The sequence below is a fragment of the Ornithodoros turicata genome, chromosome 8, assembly GCF_037126465.1.
Source record: "Ornithodoros turicata isolate Travis chromosome 8, ASM3712646v1, whole genome shotgun sequence".
Taxonomy (NCBI): Eukaryota; Metazoa; Arthropoda; class Arachnida; order Ixodida; family Argasidae; genus Ornithodoros; species Ornithodoros turicata.
In genome coordinates this window covers 37,939,603-37,966,101 of record NC_088208.1, presented here as the reverse complement: position 1 = coordinate 37,966,101, position 26,499 = coordinate 37,939,603, and the positions used below count along the sequence as shown (strand labels likewise).

Below are 26,499 nucleotides of genomic sequence, written 5' to 3'. Positions count from 1 at the left end.
ATTATTTCTGTGAATGTCACTGCAAAATGTAACTATAGTTACTCGAATAGATGTCGCTCTTTTTGTTTTGTTTTTCTTTACCCTACCGCCTGAAAGAGCCCTACCGTACCCTCCTACCGTACCATACCCTATCGTACCATTCATCATCTTGAGGCGAGTTCCTTATCCTTGTGTACGTCTCTCTGCATGCTGTCACCATGCTGTTCTTTTTCACCGCGATGCGCCAGGTCGCGTACACATGTCGTATTTTTCCCTGTGGGAGAGCCACATATTGACTTATAGAGCTTCTGGTTAAGTGCGATACTACTTTTATCGCACTGAAGTAAATGTAAATAAATGTATGTTTTTAACAATTGTATCACCCTCTCATGGTCATTTTTATGAAAAGATAACTGTAATGTAACTAAGTTACTTTCTCTCAGTCACTGTAACAGAAACTAGTTACTTGACCAAGAAAGTAACTGTAACTCTAACTCAGTTTTTAGAAGTAACTTACCCAAGGCTGGCTCCACTGACCATACTCATACACCAGCGGTGTTCACATCGTCGTTTTTCGGCACGCGACTGCTGGCGACATACACCGCCCCACGTACGCCTCGATGTTGCCCTGACCCCGCTGCTCCTCTCTGAGATGGATAGACGGACGTCCCCGATGTGTGCCTGCTGTGCTGCAGTCGCCGACATGCGCCATGTATTGTTGCACTTGAAGAGGTACGCCGGCCCCCGAACCGTCCTCGCCACAAATCTCACTTCCCTTGGCCACAGGGAACTTTCCCTGGCGACGCTGCTGGGACCTGTCCGGCGCTCTAGACAGTGGGCGGTCACCCGAGCCCTCCTGTGTTACCTGAAGGGCACTGGGCTGCTCAGCAGCCTTTGAGCCTTGAGCCACCCCATCGTCCCCTGCCACTTTCTCTTTTCCTTTTCTGCTTCTCTTTTCTCTTTCCTTCTGTCTTTTTTTCCCCTTTTGGGAATAGCAAGTCGGCCTTGGCCTGTCTGACCTTTCCCCCTTTATCTTTAATAAACATATCCCCCTCCCCCCCATAGGTATGACGTCACTATTGGCACAAAATCCAGGTGGCACCCCGATTCGTCCAAATGTTTATTTCGTCCAAGTATTCACAACGTCCAAGTACTCAGCACGTCCGAAAAAAATTGGACATAGTGGGCATTGGACGAACTGAACCAAACGGGGGAAAACTTGACCAACCCGTCCAAATAACCGTACCGTCCCAACGCTTGTTTCGTCCGAAAAGGGAGGGGGATCTCCGAATGCGAGTGAACAATTGCTTCGTTTACGATTGGAGGTAGGATTTAAACATTCACACCGAAAGATGCCGTGCCATACACCAAGTAAAACGAAAAACAAATGCTCAGCCTGCTCTGTTTATTTATTTTTCTTTCTTTCTTTTTTTCATTCCAACAACTGACTTATTAGTTGAAGGTAAGATTTAAACATTCCCGCTGAAAGATTTTATACACCGAGTAAAACGAGAAACAAATGCTCAGCCTGCTCCGTTTATTTGCTGTTGTTTTTTCCTTTGAACAACTAACTTATTAGTTAGCATGGCCCAGCAAGTGGGACATGCGCTGCAGGTATGCCTTGATGACATGAGCAAACTGCTCTGTTACGTCTGTGAAGGGTGCTTCGTTTCCCAGCATCATTTCCCCTGAGCTGTATTTTCCGTACGCCCATCAGAAGGAAGAGCGCGCCTCTTGTATCGTCTCCTGCTTGGCGAAGCCCCGTTCAACAGCAGCCGAATGCATACCTGTAAATGGCAGTAAGAAGCATGAATACAAAGAGAGCAAGCGAGGGAGTATATATGCTATATTCTATTAATTATCATGATGATGTTCCCTGATTATGCGAATTTGTTGCTTACCTGGTTGTGCTTACATTGTGTATGGTTGACTCAAATTCGACGAGGAACTTCGAAAACGTCATGTGGGGTTGGCTCTTGAATTTCATGCGCAGCGAATTATGCCACCCTTCGGCGTGATCGTTTGTGCGGAGATCGTCCTCACCCGCAAACTAATTCCAGAGATGAACGTTGGTAAGCCACTGCCGCTCGAAGTAGTCTACGTAAAGGCAAAGGGACGCAAGTTTCCTTTCAGATCCCTAGATGTCTCCAAGAAAGATCACTGACATTGGGAAACGCGGTACGTAGCGAGAACACAGTTATAGAAAACAATACATCGTTAACTGGACGGTCACTGTAGGTCAGCGGTCCTGTGAACGGGTTTGTGTTTTCTGTGATTCCCCGTTTGATCGATAATCCATTTGCTTTCATGAATACAGTCACCTGCCATTCACCCAGTGCCAAAATGGCCTGTGCTTTCATGAATGTAGCCAGGCAGTCGCCCGCCGAAAGGAGCAGATCCTTTGGGAATTCCCCCATTTGGACGAAACGGGCTATTGGACGCGCTGGGCAAGTTTCTCCTCGCCTGTTCATTTCGTCCAAGTGTTCAGTACGTCCGATTTTTTTCGGACGAATCAAATATTTGGACGTTGTGAGCACTTGGACGAAATAAACGTTTGGACGAAATGGGGCGTAACCCAAAATCCACGTCACAACGTTTAATATACCCAAGCAGCACAATGTACTGAAAGTCGAGTGCAATAGGGGTGGACGGTATGTGTCTTATCAATGTTCTTTAGTTTCACGAGTGTGTTCAAGGTCTTCCACCTACCCGTCCACCCCTATTGCACTCGACTTTCAGTACATTGTGCTGCCTGGGTATCCACGAGCCGTATACGAACCACACGCGGAAGTATTCGCCCGATAAGGTTGCAAGCGTGCGACACAACACTTGCCTTTATCAGTCGGTGGCCAGCGGGACGCCAGCAGACTTCACAGTGGTCCGAAAGAAGACCGGTCAACTGGAGCACCTCGCTGTCGCTTAGAGAGGAGCGTGAAGGTACAAGCCTGGAGCGCATACAGGCTGCGTCACGTAAGTCTGAGCAGATTTTTCTTAAGTTCGCGATTCGCTTTGCTTTAAGAAAAGTTATTGAATATATCTATTATCGGTGGGGCCTACTCAAAGGTGGTGGCGTACCAGTAATTAGTGCAGACGTTAATTAGCTTACATAACTAATTGTCATAGTTAGTTAACATAAAATAATCGCGTAACTGCAAGTTGTAGAGCGCAACCCCGAGGAGCGTGGCGCTACGTGGCGCTTTGCGCGGCCACGTGGCGGTGGGAAAGCGAACTTTTTGTGTGAGTCGTCCCATATCGAAAGCAGTCAAAAGTGTACGCAGCGGGCGTCATGAAGATCGAAAATGTGTGAATCAGTTGTGTATCTTTGCGGATTTCAATCGCTTTAAACTCCGAACGACTACTTTCGCTCCTCAGCGGTCAATAAGGCTATATGCAGAAGCACGCATGCCAGCGTTATTCCAATTCTTTTAGTTTTTCTTCGTGAGCACCGCATTTGCGTGCGTACCTTTAATACTTGTTACAGCAACCTTGCAAAGGGATGCAGAATTCTCATTAGCTCAGTCGGACAAAGAGACAATGTCTAAGCTAGTTGGAAGTTCGTGTCTGAACTGAGAACACACATCGCAACATCACTCAACACAACACGGACGATATATGGTCTGATTACGGCAACCAATTATAGGATCATTGGCATAAAAGAAGACAGATAGAATCGACGGAGTAGCTTATCTTGTTACACGTACGTTTAACGGCCGCCACTCATCTTGTTCTCCCGTCCACTTCGTGTGGATTTGGCGGGAAACTGCAGAACCTTGTATCCGGTAGGGCATTCTCGGGTTCGGAAAAAAAAAAAAAGGTCCCTGGTTGCGTGGGCCGAAATAATGGTCCAGCGGGGGTCCGTGCGCTCCAAAATACAGCAGTCGCTCTGGAAACTTGAACGGATCCTAGCTGACCAAGTGCTATCATGCGCCCCTCCTGGTTTGTTAACATTGGGAGACATAGGCTTTTTTTAATTAACATTGATGTTAGTGAACAATCAAAGCAGCACGCCCTCCTGTGCTACTCTATAGATACCGAAGGAAGTTTGGTTCGGATACGGCCCCCCATGGAGTATACCTTGCTTGCACAGCCCTCAGTTTATTATCTCTTTTTTATCTTTGTTACCGACCCTGCTTTGTTTTGCATGGGATCCTGCCGGAGGCGAGCGAAAACAATGCATTGTATTATCCGCGCACGCTTGTAGATAGCGCACGTTCGTTGTTTGTGGCCCTATGAGAACTTTTTATCGCTTATCGCTGTCGAAGCAAAGGCTTGTCGTGCAACATTTGTCTCATTGTTTTGGCACCTCCTGCGTAAATACTCTATGGCGTGGTAGAGCAGAAAACAACAAGGTAATGAGTCTTTTTAGCATTATGGTGCAAGGGGCGTCCTGTTGATGCTCTTATCTTGGGCGTTGAAAAGTCCTGTTCGCTGAACATTGTACTTCCACCAGGAACTATGTAAATATTAACGTTAAAAGGTATTTAACTCACGCTCACTTCTCACAGTTGACGGATATGTCGGCACAGTTCCCCCTGAAGTCAGCCCTAGACGCTTACATACCACTCTGACCCTTCTGCTGTCCTATCCCAATCTTTTCACGTCTGTACATATCCTTCATAGCCAGAGTTGCATATGGGTGTCATATGGGAATAAAAAGAAAAGCTGTGTCTGTTCCATTGCTGGCAACCGTGCGTAGCGAGTTCTAGGAGAACGCCGAAGATTCACAACAGGGAGTTTCGGAAGAGCCGGAAGAACTAAGGCTGCGTTCCAATACCTCGCGCCCGCGATGCCGCCTGACTAGGCAGCTGAGTAGACCCCTTTGCTTGTCACTATTGGAACAGGCTTGCCTAGCCGAGGCGCCTGTGGCGCCATCTAGTTGCTCACGCAAGAAATGCGTACGGCGCAAGCGCAGCAGGACTCGAATGCGCTAAGTTTGTAGGACATCGTGCATAAACTGTCACCTTCACAACTAAGCATGTGTTGCAACTCTCTACCCAGTTTTCAAAAACATACCACTATGTGCAACTATACATTTAAAGCCAGCAGAAACAGCGGGCACGCTGGTACCGTCAACGCGCGTCTCCATCCCGGCTGTCAGATGCTCAGGCGTATAACTAGACTGCATCGACGCGCACTAGGCGGTAGCCGACTGAATAGCGGACTTGGCGAGATTTGGAACGAGACTTAACATGGCGGCACTTCCGGTTAGACCGCTAGGCAGTCGACTAACCGGGGTATTGGAACGCAGCCTGAGTATACGAAAACAATACGGTAAAAGAAGTCATCATATCCAAGATTAGCAATGTGATGTCGCTAGCTCAAAAGAAAGAGGGTGATTGGCTTATCATGTTTTCGGAACTGTTATCGTGAACACTTTCCGATGTACTAAAAGTTGCTACTATCGTATGCTGATGTATCTGATTGGCTGACAGCGACACGGAGTCAGGGAGAGCGCTATCGATTCTCTGAGTCTCCGTATTTGTTGTAGAAGAAATATATATTCCGTAATACCTTAACGTTCCTCTCGTCCGCTTCGCTATTTAACAGGTTCTATACGTCATCTTGAAGACATCTGGCGGCGGCTGAACCGAATCATCGAATGATATGGCAGATGCACATCACGAGGTAATCCTTTACATGAAGTGTGCTAATCCAATCGAAACATGGCGTAGTTAGTCGGCTGAGCACTGGCGTCGGGAACACGTCTTCTTACTGGATAAGACATTGCTTGCCGGCGCATTTTCTGAAGCGGACTGAACCGAAAAGCGGCGGCGGGATGGCGAACGTCGTTCACATCGGCGAGACAGAGGAAGAGCGAAAACTGAGCGAAAAATGGGCCCAGAATGAGCACAGAAATACTCAGTACGTTGAGAATGAGGATTTACGCTTGGACTACAGCACAGAACGACTCAGATGTGGCTGCATCAAAAGAACGTGATGTTTACGGATTTGTCTGAGCTGACCGCATGCAAAAATAACCACAGAGCCCTTCTTAGGTTTGGTCGACTTCCAGGCGCTTGCCCCAGGCGACCGTTGCTATATCCAACTAGCCCCTAACCGATTCCTACCTTTCGCACCCCTTGCAGTTGTTTGCCTCAGCCGACTGCGCCATTTTCTAGGCCTTTCCTCAACCAGCCCATGCCATATTGAACTTGCCTCTAACATACAGCTGCCTCAGACCACTTCGATGCGCTCGCCTCAGTCGGCTACATGCTATATCTATACCTAACGTTTTTTTATTCAGTATTAGCGCCGCGAGGCAACTGTGGCTATGAACGGCGAACAGGCATAGACAGATAGAGAGCAGGACGGAGAGGGGGAAAGGGGAGTTAGTTTGTGATCTGGGCCGACTTCGGGGGGAACTGTGCCGACATTCGTCAGGAAAGTGAGCCGGGAAACCCAGAGCCTCAGACAGCTCAGCCTGTGGTAGGTGTCGAACTCACCACCTCCCAGTCCATATCAGCACTACTTCGACTACCCACTTGGCTTGTACCCACGCGGCCATGCCCGTGGTCTAAATATCCCCTAACTTACTCCTATTCGGTCAGCCTAACCCAACATTCCTGCTAGGTCAACCGCCTGCAGAATAACTCATACTGACTCTATGTTGGAATACAGTGAACTAATATGACCCCTGCAGTGAAACCTCTGCAAATCCCCCCCCCCCGTTAATATGACAATTCCACATTATGACCAAAATGTTCGGGAACGACCATGGTCATAATAACGAGGGTTCACTGTACTCGGTACATTCTACCGTGGCTACTCCCTCTCACCTTGGAGGGCCTCAGTATTTATCCGCAGCTGAAGAGGCGGAGTCAGAGACGTGCCTCGTCAACATTGTGCACCGTGCTAAATCTATAGTCGTGTTCAACCTAAGAACGGCACGTTTAAGCCCCGCCCTACACTTGGTCCTATTGGCCGGAATAGCTAGCCACATCACTCTACGTCACGACAAGTGTAGTGCGCCGGCACCGAAACAACGGGAGCACTACAGGCGTCAACTTGGAGACGCTGCAGTAAAATTTCTGTGCTTCGGCTTGATAGAATACATTTCGTGCCCCTCTCAGTACGACCATAGGCGACCCATCAACTCTGTTTCCATGCAGGCTCCGCGGTACGATCAGTTCGTCGATCGTCACCTCGTGGTTCCCTGGTACGCAACTGTACCAACGACACACCAAAAGACCACGCCCGTGAGTTAATCTTCAAGGTCTTTGCGTTTGTTGGTTTGAGCCGTTCCTCTTCGTTGCATTGCAGTCTTCTAGCAAAGCTGTCACCACCTGGTGTCAGGCCACGAGCAAGTGTACCGTGACGAGTGCCACGGCTGTAACGACATACCATGTCATCTCATATGGTGACGGAGGAAGTCCAACGTGGCACATAAGGTCCTAGCATACAGGTATGTGCAATGCTTTTCTCTGCATTGGGGGTCTCTGTGGCTCAATAGGTCACCGGTAATTTCGTGCGGAAATGACGTCAGTGTCCCAGCTTCCGTGTCGAGCGCCTCACAGGTTCCGGTAGGCAAGGTGCTTTGTGATCGCTTCTGAAGCCGATGAGTAGCGCCCCTGGCGGATTGTGCGGACGGGCTCCTCATATGGGTTGCTGATTATGACATGGTCGTTATAATCTAGTAGGTCGTGGTTCGAACGCGGCCGAGGACGCCAGCAACTTGGTGCACGGCAGGCTACATGTTGCTTTGACACGCCGTCTTCCGCCAGGGCACCGTGGCGTCGGGAATTATTATTATTATTAAGATCGTTTGATTGTGCCCAAATCGACCGGACCATTCAGAGGCAGTGCTCCAGAGTCGTCAGTTGTCGCTTCCAGAGGAGGCTACGCCCCCCAGCGGAGAAGTAAACTTAGCAGCAACCGCATTCAAACCAGGGCATTTGTGCTCGTGGCCTGTGACGTAAGCTCTAGGCAGGAAGGAGAGTGCACTGTGATTACTGTTCGATTACTTACTGAGAGTTAAAAGACAGGCATGGTGGTATGGGTCCAGATTCCAAGAAGAGGGAGAGCACCGAGAACTAGAGTCACTCAATAGGGAACAGTGTAGCGACACTGAGCCACGCCCGCGAGCGAGACCGCCATCTTGTGTCCGGCGCGGCTGCGTCGCCTAGCAATGGGACGCCAATCTCCCCCTTCTCCGTCGGAGAACAGCGCGCAGTCGAGCCAGCTCGCAACCGAGGAAACGGGTTTTGGACTCCACATGGACGGCGCGTTCTTGGAAGGAGAAACCACGTGGCACGATCGGCCCAATCGCGGACACAGAACGGCGGCTCCGGCGCGGAAAAGGAATGCGATACTCTGTACCCCTATTTAGTGACTCTACCAAGAACAGCAGACGACACGGACGAGCTTAATCCGTGTCGTCTGCTGTGTGTGTGTGTGTGCTTTTTTTTTCTTTTTTTACTTGCTGCTGCTGCTGTTGCTTGATGTACTTTACAGACGCGCTGCTTTCGTATTCCTTGTGCGCAAACCTTATGTAGTGATCGAAGATTTCATTGCAACGAACAGGAAAAGGTCTATAGATGGGTAGAAATCCAGCGAACCGGCAGAGACGTAGGAAGGGAGTTGCCTCAGGACAGAAGCCGCCGATATTTCGAACAGAGACTGTTCCTCTTCCAGAAGAAGTACAGTCTCTGTTCGAAATATCGGCGGCTTCTGTCCTGAGGCAACTCCCTTCCTAGGAAAATGTCTAGTTTTCAAGTGTCTTGCTACAGGTTCTTTAACCTCTTTCGTAAGCACAGTTACGTGAGTCTCGCCACTGCAAATAACGTCCGCACTCGTGTAGCTCTTACAAGATATGACGAAGATCTTCTTATCGTTGAAAGCGCGGAACCGGGCAACCAGGGAGCACCTATATATACATATCTCCCACGAAACGGTAGATCAAGCGCGGAGCATCGTTTGTTTGCAAGGTGTTCTGCTGCTGTCCAACTTCCCCATATAGCTTGACGGACACCATGTACGGTGTGGCAAGTTGCGCTTTTTATACTTGCAAGTTTGTTGTTAGATGTTATGCCTATATGTATTATGTCCATTGTTAGAGTATGTGTGTGTTTGTGTATATGACAAGATTCGGAAAAAATATTCTTCTCCAGTACAAAACTGGCTACGCGATGGTGGGTCGTCGAGAGTACGTAGTTGAGATTTTCCTTCTTCTGCAGATTTACGTGTGTTTGAATTAACATAAGGCTATTACAAAACACACACACACACACCTTTGGTTGACTCGGTGTAAAATTTATTTTGCGAATGGCCACTTTGGTAGAACGACCATCTACAATCCCCCCCCCTTTTTTTCTCTCTTCTTCTTTTTTTCGCTTCATTTTGCTGCGAAATCGGTGTCAGAACCATTGACAGCAGCGGTTTCTAACTCGCCCCTTGCTCCATGTCCACAAAAAATTAATTTCATTCCGCAAAGTGTTCCTGTGAAAGCTGTTGTTGACCTATAATAAGAAAAGTAACTTTTTTTTTTTTCTATTCCTTCACATGCAACAAAAACTGACGTCAACTATAGTTGCTGAAATTTAGATGTAAGTGGAAAGCAAAAACGAAATTACTTGGAAAGTGTTCCTTCGCCCCCGGTAGCTGAGTCGGTAACGTGTTGGCTTGCTCAGCTGAAGATCGCGGGTTCGATCCCGTCACGTCAAAAGAACCTCGGGTAGGTGGTCGAAATTATTCGCAGTCCTACCCTGCGGCACGTGCAACCTGTCGCCAGACAAACGTTACGTTTAACATCGCGGTACCATTACTATTACTATTATTATTGGAATTGTTCCTTTAATCTTTCGAAGCGAGTTATGTTGCGCGTGGATATGTGATAGACGGCGCTGCTATCGTGAAAGAGGTCAGTTCCATCGCACCTCAGTTTCATTCAGTGTATCTCATTACTCAACAGGTTCTAGTGTCAGGGAGTGACGGTACGCCCTGTTCGAAAATGGCCAACTACTCCTTACACCACCCGGAATCTGACGCTACATCCTTGACGCACCCCGCAACAACCTACCAGACTCATTCCGTAGCAACGTCGTCTTGTGGGAGCACGACACGAACAGGTCCAGAGGTAATGTATTACATGGCACCCGGGGAAAAACGGCGTTCGGCCAAAGCACCGCGATTTTCCCTTACGTAAGGCGCAAAACGAAAATTAGCGAGCTTGAAAAATGCCCTAAGTCTAACGTCGATGCATAACGCGCCACAGAGGTGAAAATACCAGCGCATAGAGTGAAAGGAAACTATAATCCATTACTGAGACCCTGGGGTTTACGAAGAACACAGACACAGAGTTGTCCGCGTCGTATCATCAGTTTCTCAATCTTAGTTTCCCTAATGGATTACCGCGATCACCAGCTCGCCTGATTCTTCGCAGTTTTATCCAGAAGGCTGTAAGCTCTACATCAACGTTAGTGTCAACTGTCGGGAATACATCGACTATGATGAGGTTTCATTACGTTTATCACGGACACAGCGTTGATTCGAATCCATGGAACCTACGATCGGGTAGTGTCGATAGCGCTTGAATTTCCTCGCCGCTCTCTGCCTGCCACACACCCCTTCTCGACAACGCCAGACTTCTCAATGAGTACCACTGACACCTCAACGGCGTCCTGCACTCATGGTCGCCATAATAATAATAATAGTAATAATAATAATAATCTGTGACTTTACGTCGCGAGACAAATAGGATCATGAGCTACGCCATGCTCGGTCTGTGGGTTAATTTTGCCCCACCGAAAGCTCAGCACACCACACGGCACACCGCAAGGAGACTTCGCAAGGATTAAAATAAAAATAAAAAAATAGTGAGCATCATACCTGACACGAACCACACCCTCTATACCGAATACAACAACATTCGCATTCATTTTGCGCGAACAATTAATTCGTGAATGACGACAATAGTAAACCGAAACCGAAATGCGAAGAGTAGAAAACGCCTGTTCGTCCGGAGGAGGATACCGTGACGTCACCCAGCATTGTCGTCTGCTATGAAGCCTGCATTCTCCCTTGCCGGATGATGTCAGCAGTGTGTTGCTTTCAGTGCCCTCTTGCTTCACAGAGGCGAAGCGCGCGCTTCATAATAAATTCGTTTCAATAAAATTTGCGGAGTTTTGGAACGAGATGTTTCATACACACGCTCCTGACATCTCAAAGTTTACAGACACGCCACAATCTTTGTGGTGATTTCGTGGCGGAGTCCCACTTTAACGTCCCTCGCGGAAGACAGCATGTCCAAGAACCTTGTACCATGCCACCAAATAGCTGGCGACCTCGGTTGGGATCGAACCTGCAACCATCGGATCAGTAGACGGACACTACTCTTTTCCGCTCCACTGAGGACGCTGTGGTCGACGTATGTACCACGCCTACGTGAAGCGTCTGAAGCAAAAAACGAGGCTTGAGGTTGGCCTCCGTATTCTTAGGAACGGCCTTTCCGAGCAAAATTCCAGTGCATAAGGGCGTACGGTGGGTATTGCGCACTGCCCCGGCTGGACACTAACGGAAATTAACGAACTTTTGACATAAAGTAGTAAAGTAGATACATGGGAGATATGTCCCATGCTGAAGCTTTTCTCATTACGCATGAATGTGAGTTTGCTTTGGCGCACGAGAAGCTAAGAGTACAGCAAGACGGAAAGAAAGTCCATACGATCTTACGATTTCTGGGAACGAATACTGATTAGCTCTGTCGTTGCCTCCCGGCAGGTTTCTCCCTCCAATCAGGTCAGTTGCCACCCTGTCATTCCATGCCTGGTCAGTCTACCGACGAAGGCTAAGGATATTACACCTGTGAGTTCTGGTCAAAGGTCACTCTTCCGTTTTATCTCACGCTTGCTATGGAACTGCAGCCAAATACCGCAGCAGTCACAACTTGGTGCCAATCCACCTGCCAGCTGACCTCCGTGTCGAGCTCGACACCCGTAATGACGTGTCGCCTCATCTTGTGCGAAGACAGAGGGAGAGGGGGATGGCGCACGAGGTCCTAAGATTAGGAAAGGGTATGTTTCTCTCGATTTGTCTTTCAGCGAAGGCCAGACGATGTTTAGAGTACCCAGGCTAAGGTAACAGTTGCCGAAAAGCCAGTCAGCGGTGGGACTCGTTCTTACAATTTTCAATCCTTATAAAAAATAAAATAAAAAAAGCAGCGTGTAATAACAACGTACAGTATTGAAGCAACATAGGATAGTATCGTAGTAATATAATCAAAGGTTTGCTTCTGTTCCTTATCTATACCATACTTTTCTTCCACAGTGGCGTCAAGGGTATCCACAGAGACCTTCATCCCCATGGTCAGGCTTCATTCTGGGTTCTAGCCTGCTGAATCAGGCTTGTAGCCTAAGCTGCGATTGCAGAATGGTGCCGCACCATACCATGTGATACAAAGACGCGATTGTGATATGCAAGACATCGCACGGTGCTAATATATGTGCTCGCATATAGTGACGTGGACACGTGGTGCTTTCTTTACGGTTTCACGTGACACTTAGTGCTGCCGTCATTGTGACGTCGTGGGAGGCGTGGCCTTCACATCACCTCGAGTAGTACTTCAAGACTCCGCAAGGGGTCCCGTGAACCGTTCTTCGCTCACCAGTGGAACTTCTAGAAATGTGATCTTTACTTTCTCCTCAGGTGGACACTTGAAACTGTTAGCAAAACACTTCAATCCTGAACGAACGGTTGACAAAGTGAGTCTGAACATGACGTAATGGACGAAGGTTCGAGTATTCGGCTATCCGCTGAAACTAATCCCGTGACCTCGGACGCAGCCTTCTCAATTCCCTCTGATCCTCAATGATTACGGGTACGACCACATGAGCCTTTCGTTCCAGATGACATGTACGAGGGGGGAGCGTAATGACATGGATCGGCTCGCCATTTTTTTTTGCCACGCAGAACTGACTGGCAATACTTTGCGCAGAGCGTGCTATGCTTTAAAGTTCAGTTTTTTCAGAGTGAGCCAAAAGAATAGACCGGACATACACCGAGTGAACGACGCGGCAAAAAAAAAAAAAAAAAGCGAAAAAGAGTGGACGAGGATTGTAACTAGGGAAATGAACAAGGCAGAGGAAGACGAGAGGTGGCGAACCGGGACGGGTAAAAATAAGAGTATGAGCCTGTACAGTGAAAACAAGGATCAGTGAGCACTTGAAATGTTCTACAGGGTTGACTACGGGAGAGAACTCCTTTTTCAAGCTCGGACTGGATCATTACTAACGAGAAGACGAAGGCGAAAACTATTTCACGCTGATAGCTCGGAATGAATGTATACCATCTGCAACGGCGGGGAAGACGGGGATCTCCAGCATATACCCCAAAGTTCCGTTCTTGGGCCCTCTGCTCTTCCTCACAGCCGTAAATGATCTTCCTGAATCAGTTTCTTCATAAGATCTTTCGAGAGAAGCGCAGGTGCCTCCAAGTGAGCGGCGCAAGGCGTCTTGGGATGTTTGAGAGACACTGTCGTCTGCTTTTTTCGGCGAGACCACGTGGGATGTTTTTAGCGACGATTTTACTATGTGGGCAATGAATGTCGCGTACTGTTGACCTCCTTTGAGTGTTTAAGGCATACAAAGAGCGCATGGGCCTGCTCTTCAGAACACTCATTACCTGTTCCGCGTCAGATACGACCGGCACATTCTAAAACGAAACGCAATCGAACGATCACTTTCACGGAGATGCAACCAGAGCGACAGTCGACCCATTAACCCTGCTGGGCGACATTAATAACATTTGCAGCTGGTGTACCACTTGGGGTATATCTCTCAATACTAATAAATGTAAATACAATGTGCTTCTCTCGTACGGGTTGTGTATCGTCTCAGTATTTCATTAATGGATCCATGTTGCAGAAAACACAGTCATTTATAAATACCTTGGTGTACATCTAACACAAAACATTGAGACCCTCTGGGGGTGTGCATGTCTAATGGTAACACACACACACACAGACACGATGAGATGGGATTCCAGCTTCGTGCACAGGTAAGGAAAAATGTACTACAGTGACATTGCTGAGTATCTCGAAATATATTTGTAGTAGTAGCAGTAAAATATATACAACAGCGCCACAAAGAGACTTAGACTTTCCTTGGCACTATTAATTAGGCAAATGGGTGAAGCGCTCAATCCGTTCAATAGGCTGTTGTGGTGATTCGTCAACCACTTTTGAAAAAAAAAATAAAGGAAATGGAATGGAAAATGCATGAGGCTGCGCATGGTCGTATCCGCTTGCGAAGATGCGCGATCTTTGTTTGCTTATAAGGAGTTCAATCTCCTTATATGTTTGAACTCCTGATGTTGAACTCCTTATATGTTTGTGCTGTTGAGTAAACTTTCAGCTATGCTTGAGACCTTGTCTGTGCTGCCGTTTTTTTTTATGTCACCTAGTCTCGGGTTTTTAAGTTATGCATCTTTGTTTGCTTGTTCATCGAGCGCGCCTCCATCTGAATTGGTCAATTAAAATTCAGCAACTGAGGCAAAGAAAACTTTTCTGTGCAATCGTTTCCCTGTAAGGCAGCTAATCCATCACTTCTTTTCTGTTTTCTTAAACATCGAGCTATCTTCTTTCAGTACCATGGGGAAATGATCGCTTGACGAAAGTCCGACAAACCGTCATGGAACAATCTCGAACGGACAACTGGATTAAACCATCCGTTCACTTGCACTCAACAAACCACTCGAGAATAAATAATCCTTTCGTCGACTATCCTCCCAAAAGAAAGAAAGAAAAAAAGACACCCTTTATCTTTTCGGTTGTTGGCCGAGCTGTTCTAGTCTTCTGGGACAGGTCATGGTTCCTTGACCCAATGATGCATCAGAGCCCCAAAACTGGACCCCCCAAAAACTGGCCGGTTCGGGGATTTCCCGGAAACCCTTCCCTACGTGATGGGCCTCTATAAAGACGCGGGTCGCTTCGTCCATCATACAGAACGACGGTCTGGTCTCGTGAACTTCTGTTTCCCGGCGTCTTGTCGCACAGCCAAAGGTAAGCCACTCATAGCTTCTAAATTCCAATACGAGAAATTACTAATAATTGTAATCACTTGTTCGACTTAAGTAATCGAGTACTCCGAACTATAATGGGCATTAGTATCCGCGAGTCCTATATTCCTGTGGAGTAGTTAGTACTCCAGCAGCCATGTGGAAGTACGAAGAAGGAATTCGTAAACTTCACGTAATCGAACGGATGCTTTTGAAATAGAAAATTGTTGGCTGACAGGGTTTTTAGATGTTGCTACTATTGATGCGGATTATTTGGTACATTTTTATTTTGGTACGCTCCGGATATGAGCATACTGACTTCTCTCTGCATTCTCAGAAAAAAGGGTAGAGTTGTGTTGTGCCTAAAAGGTTGTGAACCTCTACTTGCTACCTACGAATGATAGGGTTACCGCTTCTGATTCGGCGAGCGAGTGGGGGCGTACGCCTTTTCGTAGCAATTTGGAACCTGAAGAAGTGCAGTCTCGTGCACGAAAGTCTCGTTACCATGTGTAAATGAATAAGTTGCTCTTCCCGTTTAATATCACTCTTTGATCTAGTCATCACCGGCAACTTGACATCGCCAATTTTTCTGCCCTTCGAATTTGCCTTCGTATCAATTTGGACATATGATAGTTGCTTCTGCCACCCTCTTACACCCTTTATCAGACGCGATGTTGACCTAGGTGGTACCTATAGAAGTTGCCACCATTTCACGCCCTTTTTTCTTAGAGTGTGAAAGCGATCCGCGTGATTCACATTGCACGCTTTGTGCTGACATTTCTAGCCTGTTCTACCCACTACGAATTCAGATTAGATCACGACTCAGATTACTTCGTACTTTACGCCGTTTTCTTACATTTGTGAGGCTAGAAGACCAGTTGACGAAAGAGTAATTATTACACAAGCGGGTTTCTCCATAACGTCCGGGGCTGATGTTGCATTTCCTTTGCAGAGGAACCATGTCATCGAAATACTGCCGACTGCTAGCCGTGATTCTGATTGCCCTGGCTGCATCTACTCAAGCAAAGGTGACTGCGTCTCCGAAACAGTTCTGTTCGCCCAATGGAGATGTGGTAAGCCTCATGGTTCTCAACGGTTGTGGTAGTGGCAGCAATAGCGTTGTCTACCGATCTGTTTGCCCGCCCATACGGCGGCACGCTGGTCACGGGGCATAGGTATAGCGGGTCCTGGGAAAACCGAGTCGAGGAAAGCCTGTACACTGCATACCGTCGCTCTTCTTGTCGTTGCTCGGTGCCTGAGTGCATAGCATTTAAGCTACATGCTATCGTATTCCCCGATGGTCAAGCGGTGGATATATACGCAGTGCGCATCGCTTATTTAGCTAATCCGTCAAGTAGGTAGCTGCACGCCGTGCAGGAAGTAAGGGGCTAGTGCGTCCTGGGCAGACTTCATTCATTGGTTTACCCAGAATTTTGTCTTTGGGGGAGGGGGGCGATGGGTTCTGCAAGGGGGTGTGTTTACATGCTTTTGACACAATATTGCACAGTCTCACAAATTTTAGTGGGTCTCCTCTAGATTTTAGGTGATGTAGGAGGGTGGTGGTATGGTTAAATCACTAACTTCATTGACACACCTGTCGCCAAAGGATGCTAAGAATACGTAGTGACGTCATGCTGAGAGAAACCGGAAGTTCTCCTGTGGCAACAACCTCCTCGTACAATCCTACGCACGTCTAACGTTGCTGTTGTAAATACTCGCGCGGTGTTACGCAACGTTCGAGAAGGGTCGAGACTAGGGTCGACCCCGTGAGTGTGTGTAGTTTTGAGTTAGCCCTTAATATAAGCGCAACGCATTGCTGACACGTTTATTATTCCCCAGTGCTTTGGTCCCTTGGACTGCTGCTCCGGCCAGTGCGTGAACGCCGTCTGCTGTGACGACTACCTGGGCCCTGCCTTTGCGTGTCCCTACGATTATTACCCCTTATAGGCTCTCATATGATCGCTCATAGATCACTACCTGTCTCATCGTGTACAGTCATCATCGTGTCCATTGTCTCTATCTCTTTTTAAATCAAATTGTATCGGTCAATAAAAAGTTGTGTTGTTCAAAAGCTTGTGTTCCAACGGAAACATCTATAGCAGTGCTGTGGTACGTATTTTGTTGCGGGGGTTTGGCACTACAACTCAAATGTGTCAGTGGCTCGTGGCTGTCCGTTCAAGTTCTTGCATCATACTTGCAGATCCATGACTTGAAAACCCGAGACGAGGTAGGGACGAAAACAGACATACACAAACACGGTCTCACGGTATGTCTGTTTTCGTCCCTACCTCGTCTCGGGTTTTCAAGTCATGGATCGTCACCACCAGCTCGCTTGCTACCTAACTTTCCTTTCGTACTTGCAGACTTCACTGATCGAATCAACGTTCGTGGTTCGAATGACATTGTTCCCCTCCCTGAATTATTGGCAAAGGGAAGGATTACGTCCCTTTCGTGACGCTTATGCAACCGTGCTAATTAAAGAAAGAAAAAGTGCGCATGTCCTGAGCTTTTTGCAAAACGTCCAAAAGGTCCTAACGCGCGCACTGAACTGAACGCCCAGCTGGGGACTGCAAGGAATTGTACTTTGCAAGCTGTTGAAAACGACAAAACGGCTTTTTTTTTTCTTCTTTTTTTCGATGTCTCCCTCGTCGGCGAGATGAGGAACCAAATTCTGTCGACTTGTACTTGTAAAAATTTCTCACCGCACAAAAATTATATTTGGAGCAGATACTGTAGACTTTCGTTAATTCGAACCCCGAGGGACCGCAGATTTTCGTTCGAATTATCGAAAGTTTTCATTCGCGATAGTTTGCCTACATATATGCTGGATGACAAAATTATGGTCCCTTACACATGTATGTGCACATACAAAGTACATTTTTCCATTCCTATCGCAGTTTCATCGACATACCGTATCGCACTAGAAGTTGAGGACGACATTTCAGTACGTATTTCCATACCAGTCGGGGAGCAACTCCGATTCGTGATTTTCCCTATTCTAGATGGCGCCGCGCTCGCCGTCCTTATCACGCCGTTAGCCTGCGACTCTGGAATAATCCCCATTGTGCACGCTCTTGAATGAGTACGAAGCGGCGCGTGCGGTTTCGATCACGCGCAAGTAAGACCAGCCTTCGACGCACGCGCTCTGCGCATGCGTCCTGTCGGGGTGGATATGCGGTCCGAGTCATTGGTTCCATCTGGCGTTTGACTGTACAAACAGTTTTGTCCGAAAAATAGGAAAGTTCGAATTACCGGTCGGCGACTGTACTTCCCCAGCGAAGACGATATTATGTGCGGCACATTTGAAATAACTCACGATCAGGAACCGTGCAGCGGCGGACGATGTCTGTATGAGCAAATCAAGCGGCTAAAGTTTCGTTTTGTGCAGGCGTTCTGCACCCGTGCCTTCGGCGCATAGTTCACGGTGCCCCATGTAATGAAAAATGCAAAAAAAAAAAAAAAAGAACCCAGTCAGGGATCTTTCCCACACAAAAAATATCGCAAAGCCCCCAAAATGGCTGTGAGAAGCCAAAAAAGCCAGAAAGGCAGCAAATATGGGTGTCATACCCCTCCTTCCTTATGGGACTCCCCCTTCCGTCGACGAAAATACTTGGAACATACCCGAACCCCATGCTTCCCACTATACCCTGCAGCCCATCACAAATATAGGATGCCGTGTCGTGAGCCCCCAGGCGTTTCGACAAGCTTTTCGATTGCATTGCATGAAGAGCAATACACAGAATTGACTATACATTTTAAATTGGCAGTGACTACAGTCGGAGTGAAACAGCCCAGTCATAAACAGGAACAAAAAAAGAAAAAAGTGCCAGCAGGTGCGGCTGTTCGTATTCGCCAAAGTGAGCCTGTTGTTTAGGCCTCAGGCTCTGCTACCACGAGCCTTTTTTGCAATGCAGAGTAGTCGGCATGTAATTTGCTGCCTCTTATTTCAAGTTCATATGCTGTTTTACAACCCCCCATGAATCTGTCAAGACTCGCAGTAATCATTGATCCCGTAACCCCCGTAATCAATCCCGTAAAATCCCGTAATCAATCGAGAAGAGGAGGCGATTCGTGCCCCATGGGCTTTGTTTCGCCGCGCCCTCCTCCCAGAAACACTTTACGAGGAACGAAAAGTTCGAATTAAGGATTGTTACACTGAAAATATACTGAGTCAAACAAACACTCCAAATACTGTAAACATATATTTTTATTCGCGATGTATTAATTTTTGTGAATCGCATTTGGGAAGTTATTCGCGAGTATTTAATTTCGTGATTCCAGGTCTGGTTCCTTCCACGGGATCAATGTCAAGCTGTGTTCAAGAGTAAAATTTTACGCGATTTTTTAGCGGTCGCAAAAATTAATACATTGCAAATAAAAATACATTTACAGTATGTTAAAGTATGAAATATTGGGGTTTGAGTTCAGTTGAGTTCAGTTTACACGAGTCTCACCACTCACTCCACCATTCAAATGATTCGGTCGTCATATGAAAGGCTTTCAAAAACAAGATAGTTAGAACCTGTGTCCTCTCAGTGCTACGGAGAGCTACATAAGTCATATATACCGGTCCGCACCATTTTTTGAAAGAAAATGCAAACAGTTACCAAAACTACAGTGAAAGACATGAAATTTTAAAGGAAATTAATTGGGTACTGTAACCACTTAATGAAGCAAGTAACTAGCCATAGTCCAAAGTTGCTCTTCGAGGAAGAGTTATAGTAGTTACTTCGCCAGTATCCACGTAACTTTCCAAGTCTGTAAAACCCAACAAACTTCCACCATACGGTGAATTCCATAGCATGTCCCAGAGCAAATAGCCATACCTGGCAGGCAGCAACAAGCACGACATGGAGGGACCATACTGAAATCCACTAGTGAAAAACGCATCGACCAGTGGAGCTTCTCACGATCCTTTCAAGACGCTCGCAATACTACTTCCTGATCATCTCTTATTTCAAGACTCCCGCTCTTGTGTTACTGTACAAAGAAGTAGGTTCATGAAGCCCCTGATGCGTAGGCGTTGGCCTTGTGTTTCGGGAGAAAGACGAAGCCTTCCGGTGTGGGTCCCAACAGCATTTCACTGTCAGAGAATGATTGGTATCAGAATAAAGACTACGAAGAACTACGAAGTACAACCCTTTGAATACTATCTCAGTTTGTGGCTCTTCAATTATATGGCCATACCTGATTTTAATCCAATCCGCACAAAACGGGCTGGACATCAACGTCTCCAAGTCGTCGCGGCCGTAATAAGGTGGGGGACGCTCGTTGATTCTCTGCGGAAGCACCTCTAGCAGTCCCAGGGGTATGTACCTTCAGCAAAACGTACTAGACATGCACAAAATGTATCGCCTATGGCCATGGCTTATAGCTATGGAATTTGCCTTGGCTATGGCTTGGCTTGGCTATGAGTAGGCATTCCCCATAAGTTTTCTTACCGGTGGAGAAAGGAAAGCCATTCCAGGAAGAAGCGTCGAGTCCGTTCTACACCCTGCAGACAATTTTAGAGAGGTCAGCCACAGGAGTGGTCATACTCTCAGCTTTTTTCATATTTTAGAGAGAAGGAGACTTGTAAGAGCTTTCCAGTGCCTCCAAAATTAGTAGAAACACATCAGTATAGACAACACAAGTTTACATGACTGACATCGTTCTGTTACTCGGAAGAAACCATGTAATTGTCTGCAAACAGACCATTCTGCTGTGGAACGTGATGTCTCTTGACATCACTGTGAAATGCTTTACAATAAATTCAATTTTTCAATTGTCTGATGAAACAGATTTTTTACAGATCATGATTCAAACCTGAAGGAAATCTTCGTTGGTTCCTGGAACACGAAACTCGAGTGCTTCAAAGTAAGTCGTTGTGCTAAAATCCAATATTTCCTCACAGAATTAATGCTCCCCGTGTGCAGTGCTACGTTAAAGCACACCGACTATGCAAGTACTGTTGTTTGACCTCTGGGTGACCCTCTGAGCAGAAATATTTTGTACACAGACACAGGACATACCTCAGTATCAGAGCCCCAATGGTCCAGCCCGTAGTTGACATATTTTCTCAGAATGTCCATGCGCTCCGATGAAGAAATATCCCAGTGCCTCTGCTCTTTGATTTCCGTGAAGATCCACGGCTTGATGAGTGCGCCCCTGGTGGTCAAAACAGAAACAAAAGCTTTGAGGACATTTAGAAGCTGTTGATGACAGCACAATCGTAGCTGAAAGTTCAAGGACGGCTGACGTAACTAGGAGAGCTGACACTGGTATTTGACAGGAAGCAATTTGTCCAGAAACACTGCGCTGAGATGTGGAAGAAATGTTTTTTTTTTTTTCTTGATCAATCACTAACATTTCTGAACAGTGATACACTTCAAGCATCTCCATAGTTTTTTTATTTTTCAATCAATCAACCAAGCATATCCTCCATCCTAGTCCCTGCTATTCACTTGAGCCCTTGGGATATGCAGCTCCATTGCAGACGCAATTTTCGCGATTTTTAAGGCATCATAAACCTTCAAAAACTTTAAGTAGCTGAAGAACAATACTATTCGGGCATTTGTGGTACCTTGGGAAACAAAATATGCATTTCGGTTCAAAGAAGCTTTCCTGTTCCAGGCTTCAAACTAGAGAGTTGAAAACTATAGGATAGGATAACATACCTTGCAATCATGAGACCACTGACAGAGCTCTGTGCACGACGTAAGTTGGCCTCTTCGAAACTCAGGATGTCGCCACTACCTTGGAAAAGAGATAAACACATATACAAACACGGCAGAGTAAAATTTCATCAACACCGTCATGGTCGACCTGGATGGTCCGAACGCTTTGTCGAGCAAACAGCATGTGTATTCCATGTGAATACGATACAAGTTGCACTTACCATACAATGGAATGGGAAGGGCAGCCTTGGCGCATTCAGCGACGTAGTCCCAGTCTGCAAGCTTTGTATAGCGCTGCTCCCTGGAACGTGGATGCAGCTGCAAATTTTAATTAGTACTTCAATTATTGCATCTCACCCTACACTTAAAACCTGAAGCATCTTTGATGTCCAAGAATAGTCTGGAAAACACTTCTCTGAAGAATCCCAGAGCTTCGAAAGTTAGTTCTACCGAAGTTCTACCTAAGTTAGTTCCACGCTGGCGTGACAATTATAACTGAATGAACACTGGGTTTACTTAGACTACCGTAATTTCGTGCGTATGAGCTACAGCGCCGATAAGCCACAGGACCCCTTTTTAGGAATGTTTTGAAAATTTTCTGGCAGATAAGCCGCACTCGCAGATAAGCTGTGGGCAACACGACATGACTGATTTACGCGAGAAAGGAGACGACAGAGAATGAGAAAAACCCTGCTGTCCGTACTCTAGGGAGTTCATATGCGTGAAGTTACGGTACATGCTACGGGAAAGGTGTGGCCTACTAGCCCAGCTGTCTCGATACTGCTCCAATATATCACTGGAATGCACACACAGGTGCATATCAGCTGCTGGCTCTCACAACAAAATATGCGCGACGCTGGAACTACGTTGATTTTGCGTGAAATGGCCCGCAGGAGAGCGTTCGACACATCTGTTTGAATAACATTTCCCTCGGACAAAAAATATGCACTGGTTCACTCACTGTGATGAGGGCCACACGGTCTTCCCACTTCTTGACCTGCTCGATGACCTGCTTGGCGATGGTCTTGCCCTCCTTGATGCCCGCTCGCATCTTGAGGGTCAGCGGCACCTCCAGCACAGAGGACATGCCGTAGACTATTTCGTCCAGCTTCTTGGAACGACTCATGAGCCCAGAACCTGCACCCTATGTTGGAATCAGCCTTTCCGGAATATCTTTATACAGTCAAACTCCTTTACAACGAAACTCAGGGGACAGCAAAAAAAATTTGCAGTAAAGGTATTTTCGTTAAAAAGGATGTCCATTATTGGACCTATAGGCTCCAGCGGGACCACAAAAAAATTTGCTGTAGTGGTATTTTCGTTAAAAAGGTGTTCGTTATAAAGGAGTTTGACTGTATTTTCTTTTTTTTTTCATTTCAGCTGTTGGTCTTTACAGTCATTACATACATACGTTACTCTACACCATGACCTACTAGATTATAATGACCATGTCATGATCGGCAACCCCTAGGAGGAGCCCGTCCGCACGATCCACTAGGGGGCGCTACTCATCGGCCCGCGAGATCTACGTCGTGATTGGACAACGGAAATTTGAATTTTGAACGCCCAGAAGCAGACGTACAACTACCGTAGCAGACGACAGCAACAGCTCTTATGAAAACGCGTAGAATGATGATGATAATTAACTTTAGAATGAAACATCTGCCTTGGGGTATCCACCGCTTGTAGAAAAATACTAAGGTAAGCTGAAGTACAAAGTATTGTAGTAGCTGACGAAGCAATAATGGGGCCGTTGAGTAGCGCCACCACTAGCTTCGAAATGCGGTGCTGGGGAGGGGTGCCCATAACATGGCCGTTATAATCTAGTAGGTCATGCTCTTCACGCACAAATTTACCTTTTTTACCTCAAAGTTACCACAAAGTTACCTTTTTGTAAATAAAGTCGATAGGACAGCCCATGTTGACGTCAACAAAGTCCACGGTGCACTTCTTCATCAAGAGCTCGGCGCAACGAGTCATTTGGTCACAGTGCGATCCGCATATCTAGAAATTGTGACAATCTATTTGTAATATGCACAATTTAGCACTTCAGCAATTAAATAAAGCCTGATGCAGCACTGAATTTTAACAACGTGCCTCACAACACGATTTCTCATTTAGCCACAACAAGCAGTCCACCAGATGTTTGGGGAGCTTTGGAAGACTGTGCAGGAATGAGGTGTGGCTGGGCATTGGACAGTGTGACAAGACACCAATAGAATCAAACAAAAAGCAGAGTTTCAAGCAGATAGCGCAGCAAAATTTTATCTTGGCATTAAATTATTCTGCACTGCGGCATTCCACATTATTCTTTCGACTGGAGACACTAGCAAGCCCTTTTGACGACAAACAATCGCGGATTCCAACAGAAAACAACGTCCCCATGAACCGTGCATCACACAGAGAGTGACACACGCACCTGCACCCCAAAAAGGTCTTCTGACGGATGCCTTTTGAGGAGGGCCCACTCGGACTGCTGGCCCTGAAGCAGGTTGGTCGCCATCGCCATTTCTCCGCAGGTGATGTCCGCTCCGAATTCTTTGCATATCCGTCGAAACGGAAGGTTGCCAACCTACGTGTATGTCACGAAGTAAGGAAACCGCCATAGATAAGCAGCAGTGATATAACATAATATGGCAACCTACTGCATTCAGGGAAAAAAAAAGTCTTATTAATTTTTTTTATTCCATAAAAAGACTGCTCTAAGGCGCAAGCTCCTGTTTATGTAACGTAAAAATTAAAGAAGAAAATTAGGGCTTTCTAACAAACAAATGCTCATATGCAGCAGCATGCCTAAAGCCCCTATAGCTTAATGCTTTCTGGAAAATTCACATTTCCGTGGGATAAAAGAAAATAATAATAAGAAAAAAAGTCGCAGCGTTCTCCGAAGGTCGCTTCCTGACTTGCCCTGCGCTTTTTCCAGTGCGATGTGAGGTTTGATTGATTGATTGATTGATTTGATGAAGAAGGAATGGAGACAAAGTAGGAGGATTAGGTTAAGACAAATTGCCAATTGAATTAACAGCCAACAGCAAATAGCACGACGCTCCTGTATCGATCACCTCAGACGTGGTCCATGCTACAGCATAAAACATATAAAGCGTAACTTCTGTCATAATGTGCAACACGATTCCAACTTACTGTAGTTAACGGTGCAAGGTACAGTTTGTCTTTGAAATCCACCTGAAGAAACAGAAAATAATTATAATTATTTTATTGAGAGGATGTGCATTAGATGTTTACTTTAAAGGGGAATTACGAGACTCATTTGCAAATCATTATTTTTGGTTTTGGCATATCGTAAAAAAAATACTTCGCTGGTAGCTGATACAAGGCTGCTTGAACGTTATGGTTATATCTGACAGTGTCTGAACATGAGGTCTTCTCTTCTACCCACTTGACATGTTGATTTTTCACAAAACCTTTAAAACAAACGCCTTGAAGAGTTAATAAGGCATCATTCGGCAAAAAATATTTTCATAATAATAAGAATACAACCTAGGGTTTCTAGGTTGTCAATCAATGTCAGTTTTGTGTAAAACTACTGCTATTGTTCTTTAAAAAAATCATTCGAGTGCCCTGGAAACTCAAATCTACTAACAGCACAATGTTTTGACTCAATGTCGGCTCTATTTCGGCAATACTGGACCAATATGGGACCAATTTTGGACCGGTGTTGCCGATATCAAGCCAATATTTTGCGTGGCTTGGAACATGGATCAGTGCACAACACAACTAGGTCGGCATGCTACCTTTTTACGCTCCTCTGGCCTGTCTTTTACGCTGTCGTCGCCGTCGCCAAGATCTTTCTTCTCCAAAGTTCCGTTTGCCGTACAATTTGCCTCCTCAAGAAACGTTCCCGACGTCACTTTTTTCAGCACGGCCTTGGTCTTAGAAAAATCAAACCTTCCTTTTCGGAGTTCTATTTGCAAATCTTTCGTCAGTGTGTTCGCCTCTACTTCCTTCTCTCTGCAACCCTCCTCTCTGACAACGTTTTTCAAGTCTTCTGTCAGGTGAGCCGAAGCGAAACGGCATGCTATGCCATACCGGCACTTCCCGTACATCTTGAATAACGGACACTTGTCTGAAATGTCCGGTGGTTTGGATGCGTAGAACTGTTTTAGATTGTGACTGAACCTGCAGCTGTCGCCATGGGGGCAAGTGTTTTCGAGGAACTTGAAGCAGAGTTTTGCGGACTGAGGCAGAGGAACATGGTGTGGTCGGTTCTTGTTCTGGCCTTTAAGCTTGATTTTCTTTTTTGGTGGACCGCCGTTTGTGTTTTCGTCCGTGCCTATCTCTTCTACAGCTCTTTTCTCGCCAAGGCCTTCTTTGTCTTTCTTTGCAACGAATGAGTGATCTATGTGTCTATCCTTTTCCGAAAGGACATACCTGTAAGAGAAAAAAAAGGACACGTGTTATAAGGTATACCTGGCCTTTGATTGATGCATGATCTAGTGACAAGGAAAAGGGATTTATGTTAACAGCTCGTTTTCAGAACGCTGTCACTTTGCACAGCAACTGAGGACCAATTGAAGATGCTCACATCTGCATCCATATCTTACCAGCAGACTGTTTGAAAGCAGTGCATGTAAAATAAACGGCATTTGTGAGACACTTACTGCGGTTTTATGCGTGCATAGCCATCGGATTTCTTCGGAAGTGGTAGATGTGTCTCGTTCTTTGCAACTTCTTCGGTGACATGAGGTCCTTCTGTTTGTACCTGTTCTTCCATTGATACTTTTGATCACTGCGAAGTGTTGCTTTTATGCCTGTTAACCACGTCTAAAAACTCACCACATGGACACTCCACACGTGAAATGAAACTGACTTGTGATGGCTTTAAGTTGGATTATATCCTGGATTGTATTAGATTGGA

General features: G+C 46.3%; 1 protein-coding gene and 3 long non-coding RNA genes across 5 annotated transcripts; 2 read left to right on the top strand and 2 right to left on the bottom strand.

The window, feature by feature from the left end:
• Window positions 1-1,400: 1,400 nt before the first annotated feature.
• Window positions 1,401-3,390, bottom strand: LOC135367244 (uncharacterized). The gene is made up of 3 exons (XR_010414401.1): window positions 2,813-3,390; window positions 1,881-2,076; window positions 1,401-1,766 (listed from the first exon to the last, which is right to left on the bottom strand). It is a non-coding gene; the product is annotated as an uncharacterized LOC135367244 (long non-coding RNA).
• On the top strand, window positions 2,812-13,777 carry LOC135367243 (uncharacterized). 2 transcript variants are annotated; one of them, XR_010414400.1, is made up of 8 exons: window positions 2,812-2,949; window positions 5,527-5,604; window positions 7,089-7,175; window positions 7,240-7,381; window positions 9,887-10,051; window positions 11,695-11,778; window positions 11,838-11,987; window positions 12,241-13,777. It is a non-coding gene; the product is annotated as an uncharacterized LOC135367243 (long non-coding RNA). The 2 variants fall into 2 exon arrangements; XR_010414399.1 differs by lacking the exon at window positions 5,527-5,604 and having other exon boundaries at window positions 2,813-2,949.
• Window positions 13,778-15,666: 1,889 nt separating this feature from the next.
• LOC135367245 (uncharacterized) lies at window positions 15,667-17,039 on the top strand. The gene is made up of 3 exons (XR_010414402.1): window positions 15,667-15,856; window positions 15,920-16,040; window positions 16,807-17,039. It is a non-coding gene; the product is annotated as an uncharacterized LOC135367245 (long non-coding RNA).
• A 2,860-nt stretch (window positions 17,040-19,899) lies between these two features.
• Window positions 19,900-26,450, bottom strand: LOC135367242 (tRNA-dihydrouridine(47) synthase [NAD(P)(+)]-like). Its single transcript, XM_064600403.1, has 12 exons — window positions 26,243-26,450; window positions 25,376-26,012; window positions 24,765-24,806; window positions 24,043-24,195; window positions 23,511-23,627; window positions 22,585-22,767; window positions 21,845-21,941; window positions 21,624-21,702; window positions 20,979-21,114; window positions 20,409-20,461; window positions 20,155-20,283; window positions 19,900-20,050 (listed from the first exon to the last, which is right to left on the bottom strand). Exons 1-12 carry the CDS (start codon window positions 26,353-26,355, stop codon window positions 19,966-19,968), a joined length of 1,824 nt encoding a protein of 607 aa, XP_064456473.1. The 5' UTR covers window positions 26,356-26,450; the 3' UTR covers window positions 19,900-19,965.
• Window positions 26,451-26,499: the final 49 nt, after the last annotated feature.